Genomic DNA, 9,347 nt, shown 5'->3' with positions numbered 1-9,347 from the left:
TATTGATGTGTTTTTTGGTTGTGTAGCATTAACCTGTTGCACATTTTCTGGTTAGAGCCACATGAATTAGAAGATTTTAAATGATAGACAAACCACCTAATGGTGTAAAATGTTTTAATTCATACAATACTGCAACGTTTCTGTAACCTTTGATAAGGTGCTGCATGTTTTAACTATATGTGGTTCAACAAACTCATGATAAATGTTCTAATAATGATATTATTAATTTTATAATTACGGAAGGTATTTGGTATAAGGTCATTATTTAATGCTTCTACTGTTCAGCTCAAAATCAGGTCCAAGCTGGTTTGCACAACACACAATAAAACAGTTTAATTTAGGCATTACATTAAGGAAGTAAATGCAAAAAAAAGAACAGTCATCTGTCATCACAACAATGCAGTTTAGTAACAGTCCGGAGAGTAATCAATAACTGAATTTTAATTTGGAAATCTCAGTCTTTAAACTTGCATCACTGTGTTTGTAAATGTGTAGCTCTGGGTTTTTCATGGTTTTGTAAATGAATCATTCTGGAACCACTTTTATCTGACTGATTTCCTACTTTTTTTCTTGAATTGAGGAGGTAAGGAATATTATTTACCTACTCAAATTAAGGGTAAATACACTTAATTTTTAAGACATTTTGACTTATTTCTAGATTGTTTCGCAGTGTATCTTTGTCAACAGGGTAGATTGTACTCAAAACACTGTAAAAGTTTTTGTTTCAAAAAATGCATAAGGCACTCATTTAATCCTTTAAACCTCATTAATATAGTTCATCAATATCTGCACTGCAATAATTGAAATATTAAGTAATTTTTTCTTGAAACTAGTTTATTTTCTCTGGCTTTAAGCCAATGGAATAAGATAATTAACTTTTAAAATAAGAAAAAAAACCTCATTGACCTTATTTCAAGAGCACTAGATCTACTTATCTTATTTTTTGCCCTTTAAACAGATAATTGGATATCTACTTGAAATAAGATGTTTATTTATTTATTTTTTTATAACATAAATCATTTGATCTGATTGAGAAAATGTCCCCCTAACCTGCTCAGAGGAAGGAAAAAACACTTGTTTAAAAGGAGAAGTCCAGTCATATGCAGAATTCAAACTTCTGAAGTACTTTAAATATGAACATATTACAAACTGTTAAATGAATAAGTGATTTTAATTAAGTAATTTTCTTTTGAATGTGCTTTACTGGAGGCATCCATGTTTGTCAAAGAACACTACTGCCACCTACTGGTTTGTGACGTCACGGTGCGGTATCGGCTGTTGATCAAGTCCCAGTGCTGTATCTGGTGTTTGTCACAACGCGCTATTATCCAAGTCTTCTTGAAAACATTCTTCTTCCAAATGTTGGCTACATATTACGGGTTTTTTCTCTGGCCAGAAGTTTGATGGCAAATCCTCCCTCTTCAAGTTGGCGATCCAACGACCAACCCGTCCGCGGAGGATGAGAGGAACAAAGTAACCAGAGATGGCAAAAGTACTCACTTTCCGTACTTGAGTAAAAGTACAGATACTTGTGTTAAAAAATACTCTGGTAAAAGTGGAAGTACTGATTAAACTTCTTTACTCAAGTAAAAGTAACAAAGTACAGGCTTGTAAATTTACTTAAAGTATAAAAGTAAAAGTAGAAACCACTTTTTTCATGCCGTTGCCTACATTTTAAATGGATGTCTGCCAATAGGACTAGATCTCCGTTGTGTTCATTTTCAATCATCTCGTCGTCCATGCTACTATGCTAACACCACCGCCACCAAGCTGCAATGATTTGCCGCGAATGAATACCGCCGAATCTGTCGATTCATCTTGTAGTGGTGCGTCAAATGCAACGTAGATTCCCATCCAATTAGATTGAATTTGGTATTGATGACGTGAAAAATAATAACGGTAACTCCATTGAAATGATTCAAAACTAAAGTAACGAGCCAATTTTTTAAAATGTAAGGAGTAGAAAGTACAGATATTTGTGTAAAAATGTAAGGAGTAGAAGTAAAAAGTCGCCATAAAAATAAGTAGTAAAGTAAAGTAAAAATATCAGAAAAATCTACTTGAGTACAGTAACGAAGTATTTGTACTTCGTTACTTCCCATCTCTGAAAGTAACTGTTAGACCATGATATAAATGGGGAGAGCTGGGTAGCACTGTGGCTAGCTGTGCTCACTAGCTAACAGGTTAGCCTCTTTTAGCTTGGTCAGTTAGCCAGATTAAGCTACACTACTTTTAAATTGGTGTCAACAACTGTTCAATTCCTACAAGAAGAATAACTGTTTTATTTGTCTAAAATCTCTATGAAAGTCATTTTTTAAGATGTTCCATTTGTCCTTCCTGTCCTCAGATCTTAATAAAAAGAACAAGAATAAGTGGAGACTATTTGCCATCTTGTTAATCAGCAGAGCTCAGTCTTAGAATGCAGTACTTTCGTTCAAGACTGACAATGATTGTTTTCTGCTTTCCGCTACTTTAGATCACCAATGAAATATAAAATAATAGCAAATATCAACCAAAATTGTTTTCATTTTTTTACTGATAAACGCTAAATTCGGCAAACGTATTCCTTTTAGGTATAGATAAAGATCCATCGATTATTCCTTGCTGACCGGACTTCTCCTTTAAGAAGAAGCGAATACCACCTTTCAACTGTGAAACAATAAGAATATGTTTATTCAAGTCTTCAAAGGGCCTAGTCAAAGTCTGGACCTTTTTTAGGTTAAGAATCTATGGCAAGACTTAAACATTGCTTTGATTGATGCTTGTTTTATCCAACCTGACTGAGTCAAAGGCATTCTGCTAAGAGTCGATTAAAGAAAATGTATTTATCATAAGAATTCCCCAGAATGACCCAAGGAAAAAGAAAAACTAAATAAATAATGGCTCGGCAATAAATACAAACCGGTTTCCCTATGAACTGGGAAGGAAATATGGAAGGAATGGAGCAATAAAATATCAGAAATACAGAATCAGCACCTGAAGAAAAGCATCATTAGTGTCCCAGCAGCCAGTTTATGTCCGTAACAGTTCAAGTCCAAAGATTGTGCCGGTTGGGTGGAACAACACGCCTCACGTAGGAGGAGGAAGTAAAGCTGCCATTACTCTCCTTGGGACTGCATCTGTTTGCAAAAGGCCTCAAACTGCTGCTGCTCCAACTCTGTCATCACCTTGTTCAAAGCATATATCTGAAGACGAGACAGAGACAATCAGGAATTAAAAACCAAACGACTGAAACACCGTTGCAAAAGGGGGGGGCTGTATAATACCTCTGCTCTCTGTCGCTGTTTGAGCTCCTGTTGTGCAGACTTCTGCTTGGCTCGGTCTCCTCTGGTCGGGGTCGAGTTTAGCTTTGGTTTGTCCTTACGGCAGGCCGGCTCCATTATAACGCTTTAACCCAACCTAGGAAAGAAAAAATGAGGAAACTCTGAATCTGATGGGGCATAGAGGGGAGGGGCGGCCTAGTGTTTAGGGCATAGAGCAGGATTACCGTATTTTCACGACTATAAGGCGCACTTAAACGTCTTTTTTTTCCCTCAAAATGTGCGGTGCGCCCTTTGGTGCGGTGCGCCCTATGTGTGTTGTAACTGCGACTTTTGAGACCACCTCATTGAGGAGATGATGAAAGAGTGGCTGAATGTAAGGAGACCAGGTGTTTATTTTTTCCACGCATCACCATCGCTGTTAATATGTAACTCCATGCGTGCCCATCTCACAGCTGATGAGAAAAACATGGTGAATCAAATGAACGCTGTGCTCGCCGTTATCCCGGGGGTCTGACAAAGGAACTTCAACCGCTCGACATCGGTGTGAAGCGGCCGTTTAAAGTAAGGCTGCGAGCGGCGTGGGAGCGATGGATGACAGACGGAGACCACAGTTTCAGGATAAGTGGAAGGCAGCGCTGGGCAAGTTATGCCACCGTTTGCGGATGGATTGTTGATGCTTGGACTAAAGTGTCTGCTGGCTCTGTTGTACAAGCTTTTGCAAAAGCCGGCATTATTTCTGAGGAGCCGCCCGGCACGGAAAGTGACTCTGACAGCGAAGAAGGGGAAACTGGCATGTCTGATTTAGCGCAGCTGTTTTATTCAGAAACAGAGGATGATGAATTTGATGGGTTTGATTAATACTTTGTAATAAATACATGAATAAAGCACAAACATACTCAGTTTTGCTGCCGCTCTATTTTTCTACCTGAAAACTTAATTCAACAGCAGCCTCTGGGCGGGTCTCCTCCTCTTCACCGCGGTGGCTGGCAGGTGTTTTTTCATCTAAATAATCTAAATCTTGCAGCTATATTTGCTGTGATCAGTGGGAATAAAGTAGTTTTAATATGTTTTTAAGTGAGAAAGTCCACCTGAAAACTTAATAATTGCAGTCAGTTCATCCAGATTATCTATTTCTGTCGGAGGCGCTCAGACCCCCACATACCAGCGGTACACCGACAGCAGAAATCCCTTCATCAGCAGCCTGTAGGCTGGGCAGCCTCCAGGTTCACCGCGGCTGCTGGCAGGTGTTTTTCATCTAAATAATTTAAACTGCAGGCACCAGGATACCGGTAATAAAAGCGAACAAATTCCGTCGGCAGGTTTCAGGATTTAAGTTAATTTAGGAGTAATCACAGCGCTGTGTCATCTGCGATGTGTCTGTCTCACGGCCAGCTGCCAGGTTTGATTAATACTTTGTAATAAATACATGAATAAAGCACAGTCATACTCAGTTTTGCCCCCGCTGTATTTTTAAATACGCAGTAGAGGACATGTACCTGTATATAAAAAACGCGCCCTATAGTCCGGTGCGCCTTATGTGTGTGTTAAATACAGAAATGGGACACAGTCGTGAAAATACGGTAACCAATTAAAAATCAGCGGGGTTCGAATAAAGAAAAATCATCACCCAGCAAAGGTCCGGGGACCTCGTTGTGTAATCCTTTTCAGGGGTTGACGTTTAGGACTTTCACATTTTATTTGCCCAGAAACAATTTTTACTTGCCCAGTATAATGTTTGATGAATATAGTTCCTAATATTCATTTTTGTATATATATCAATGAAACATGTTTGTTTTTTCAATGTTTTTTGTAATTCAGTATTTTTTAAGTTTACAGGTTCCTGGTGTGTGTATACATGCCTCAGATAATGAACTCAAGCCTACATTACCGTGTTAACATGCCTTTCAATCCTTCCTGCACATTCTATCAAACTAAACTTTGCTTTAAACTGTTGTGTGCTTGGAAAAATACAAATTGTAATGTTAAAAATCTAAAAAAAAAAAACTTGACAGGTTTAAAACTTAAGATAAATCACAAGATAGAAGTCAATGTCACAAATGAATAACTTATTTTAGAGTCACAGTATGTTTATACAAGATAATACTTTTAATATAATGTGACTTTTCTAGAGAATCATTATACAGTTATTTTATTCAGGGTTTCCACAGTCTTACATGATTTCAGAATTCCCTGACTTTTAACTGAATCCGGATTAGTTTTCCCTGACAAAATAAATGCAGCAACAAGACAATAATAATAACATAACAGGTCACCAATTTAACATGTTTAGCTATATAACATTTAAATGCAGCTCTCCAATGTCTGAGAGAGAAAAAATAATGAAAATTTTTTAATATATGACCTGGATCACTGTACAGAAGACTGCCATATGATAGCGCTTTCTAGCTTGTTTCTCGTTTTGGTAACTACATCAAAATTACCGCTAGGTTGACAAAAATCACGCCATCTGACGGAAAATCTCGCAGCTTTTTCAAATCACGCGTCTTTTTCAAATCACGCGAGAATGTGTACAAAACAACAAAAATGGCGCCGGCTGGGTCGTTTTCAGCTAATGTCGGTGATTTTAGAGTAATTTTGAGTGATAAATAATTTTTTTGCGGGCAATGGTTAACATCGAGCCCTGCTTTTCCTCTCATTTATCACTCAACTTATCTGAATTAAAGTTAATTTAAAATGGACATTTAGTTTATTTACTGTACTTATCGTTGTAAAAATAGGATTTACAATCCTAGTCCACATGTTCATTTTCCCCTAATTTTCACGTTATGATATATGTTGTCATTATTTATTGGCTACATCTTAAAATATTAAATATTTTCAATTTAAACATAGATATGAAATAATACAATATAACTTAAATTATATTATTGCAATAGGTTATCAAAACTGTTCAGTCTGTCCAATAAGCTGCCTGTAGTGTCTGTAAATGTCCAGCAGGTGTCAGTATTCTGTGAGACAGAATCAACGCAGTATAAATACAGTTTAGCAATGTTTCAAAATGCCTCTGTAACCCATCACTACTTTAAACCGACAACCGATGTCGACGCTGGCAGGCTAATGTATCTAACGGTCCCAACAAAGAGAGCATTAATATTATATGTTAGCTTCTTTGGTCGGCTAAGCTAATGTTAGCTTGCCCTTAGACTTGCTTCTCCTGCAGTAAAATCAGCGATAAACTCACCGGCGATGAGCGCGGAGATCAAATGAAGCAACGCAGGGAGACTTTCTTTGGTTTTAAGCCTTATACTGATTAAAGAAGCTGCCTGCAGACGGACGGGAGGACGTGTGTCACTAATAAACAAATACGTGTTCAACTTTGTAAAGCTTAAAGGTTCCGGCCAGGAAAATCCATGTTCTTTTAGTACCTCAGGTGGAAAGTAACACACTGTCCAATTTACGCCCAATATTTACGATAAAGGCCTGTTTTATAGTTGGATTCCAATTTATTGTTATTATTATTTATTATTTCTGACCAGGTGGTGCCTGGACGTTATTATCCATAATAAAGCCTTTATTATGGATATCTATGGCTGCCGCTTCTTCCTGATGAAGGTTGAGCAAACAAGGCGCTCTCTGACTGTCTCTGACGCTGAGATGTGCGCCAGTCATAAACACCTCTATCATGTTGCAACACTACCTGCAGATAACATTGCTTCATTTTAATACAGGGCAATCACAGTTTTAATAAGGAGGTCAGGTCTTCTCCTGTGGTTGTATTTCAGCTATAATACTGATCATTTTTATTATGTATTCTTTAAAAAAAAAAATGCTGTTAAATGTGAATACTGCAGCAACATTTTTATCATTCATATTTTAAATGTCCTTTCTACGGAAAAGGATTAGGGCCACTGAAAAAAAAAACAGATTTTGGAATTACACTATATTGCCAAAAGTATTTGCTCACCTGCCTTGACTCACATATGAGCTTAAGTGACATCCCGTTCCTAATCCATAGGGTTCAATATGACGTCGGTCCACCCTTTGCAGCTAGAACAGCTTCAACTCTTCTGGGAAGGCTGTCCACAAGGTTTAGGAGTGTGTTTATGGGAATTTTTGACCATTCTTCCAGAAGCGCATTTGTGAGGTCGCACACTGATGTTGGACGAGAAGGCCTGGCTCTCAGTCTCCGCTCTAATTCATCCCAAAGGTGTTCTATCGGGTTGAGGTCAGGACTCTGTGCAGGCCAGTCAAGTTCATCCACACCAGACTCTGTCATCCATGTCTTTATGGACCTTGCTTTGTGCACTGGTGCACAGTCATGTTGGAAGAGGAAGGGGCCAGCTCCAAACTGTTCCCACAAAGTTGGGAGCATGGAATTGTCCAAAATGTCTTGGTATGCTGAAGCATTCAGAGTTCCTTTCACTGGAACTAAGGGGCCAAGCCCAGCTCCTGAAAAACAACCTCACACCATAATCCCCCCTCAACCAAACTTTACACTTGGCACAATGCAGTCAGACAAGTACCGTTCTCCTGGCAACCGCCAAACCCAGACCCGTCCATCAGATTGCCAGATGGAGAAGCGCGATTCGTCACTCCAGAGAACGCGTCTCCACTGCTCTAGAGTCCAGTGGCGGCGTGCTTTACACCACCGCATCCGACGCTTTGCATTGCACTTGGTGATGTATGGCTTGGATGCAGCTGCTCGACCATGGAAACCCATTCCATGAAGCTCTCTGCGCACTGTTCTTGAGCTAATCTGAAGGCCACATGAAGTTTGGAGGTCTGTAGTGATTGACTCTGCAGAAAGTTGGCGACCTCTTCGCACTATGCGCGTCAGCATCCGCTGACCCCGCTCCGTCAGTTTACGTGGCCTACCTCTTCGTGGCTGAGTTGCTGTCGTTCCCAAACACTTCCATTTTCTTATAATACAGCTGACAGTTGACTGTGGAATATTTAGGAGCGAGGAAATTTCACGACTGGATTTGTTGCACAGGTGGCATCCTATCACAGTTCCACGCTGGAATTCACTGAGCTCCTGAGAGCGACCCATTCTTTCACAAATGTTTGTAAAAACAGTCTGCATGCCTAGGTGCTTGAATTTATACACCTGTGGCCATGGAAGTGATTGGAACACCTGATTCCAATCATTTGGATGGGTGAGCAAATACTTTTGGCAATATAGTGTATTTCAGGTTAATATGGGAAAAGAACTTTAATCTCAGAATTCAGACTTTTTTCTCAGAATTCGGACTTTAATTTCTGACTTTAATTTCAGAATTCTGAGATTAAATTGGATTAGGTTTTTTTTCTCAGAATTCTGACTAATCTCAGAATTTTACATCTAAATGTAGATGGGCAACATGAAGGAAGAGATGTGGGAGCACTCAGCTTCACTGACAAAGATGTGAGTTGTTTGGGAGGGTCAGTAAGACATTGGTGGAAAATGACAGAATTAGGCAACTTTTTACGTGCCCAAGGGGTCCCTGGTGATGCTGTTTCATTAATGGAGGAGCAGAAGGTGATTAAAACAAGAGAGCTAGTCTCTAAAACAGATGGCTACGGCTTCTTGCTAACATGTTTGTTAGCTGTTAGAATTTAGTCAGAATTCTGGGATTAAAGTCAGAATTGTGACGTTAATCATATTAAACTGAAATAAAATCTAGAAATCAGTTACGTTTTTTTATTTTTTCAGTGGCCCTAATCCTCTTCCGTACCTTTCCAATTTTAGTACATCTGCACAAATCAATTCAACCCACATTTATACCAAAGTAATGTTTAAATACCATAAGAAAACCCAATGATCTTGTTTATATGAACGTTTAAAACCTTTATGTCATTATAAACATATGTACTTCACTTTTATTGTTACAACCGGGGTAATGCAACAATTAATGTTCAGGTTTGGCCCCCCTATATAAATAGAATTTAAAAGCCCACTACCTTTGCAGAGCAGACATAACCCTTAATACAGCCATAAGTAACAAAATCGACATAATCATGTTTTTTTTTTTTACCAATGTAGCCTTTTATCCTGCATGGTGCCACTTTGCACTGGATCAATTGTTTAATAAAGTTGTTTTATTGTACTTATCCAGAAGAGAAGTTCTGCTATTGTCTTACCTT

The 9,347-nt window shown here is 38.6% G+C and overlaps 1 protein-coding gene across 1 annotated transcript; it reads right to left on the bottom strand.

The window, feature by feature from the left end:
• Positions 1-2,643: 2,643 nt before the first annotated feature.
• Positions 2,644-6,616, bottom strand: LOC119791455 (small vasohibin binding protein). The gene is made up of 3 exons (XM_038297562.1): positions 6,466-6,616; positions 3,267-3,399; positions 2,644-3,185 (listed from the first exon to the last, which is right to left on the bottom strand). The coding sequence occupies exons 2-3, from the start codon at positions 3,378-3,380 to the stop codon at positions 3,099-3,101; spliced, it is 201 nt and encodes a 66-aa protein (XP_038153490.1). The 5' UTR covers positions 3,381-3,399; positions 6,466-6,616; the 3' UTR covers positions 2,644-3,098.
• Between the last annotated feature and the right edge of the window lie 2,731 nt (positions 6,617-9,347).

The sequence above is a fragment of the Cyprinodon tularosa genome, unplaced genomic scaffold (genome assembly GCF_016077235.1).
Source record: "Cyprinodon tularosa strain WSP-4 unplaced genomic scaffold, ASM1607723v1 ctg390, whole genome shotgun sequence".
NCBI classification, from domain to species: domain Eukaryota; kingdom Metazoa; phylum Chordata; class Actinopteri; order Cyprinodontiformes; family Cyprinodontidae; genus Cyprinodon; species Cyprinodon tularosa.
This window is presented reverse-complemented; position numbering and strand designations above follow the sequence as displayed.

Coding starts and splice junctions, on each gene's coding strand:
- LOC119791455 (XM_038297562.1), bottom strand. CDS start 3,380: ATGGAGCCGGCCTGCCGTAAGGACAAACCAAAGCTAAACTCGACCCCG. Junction 3,186..3,266: donor AACAGCGACAGAGAGCAGAG/GTATTATACAGC, acceptor TCTCGTCTTCAG/ATATATGCTTTGAACAAGGT.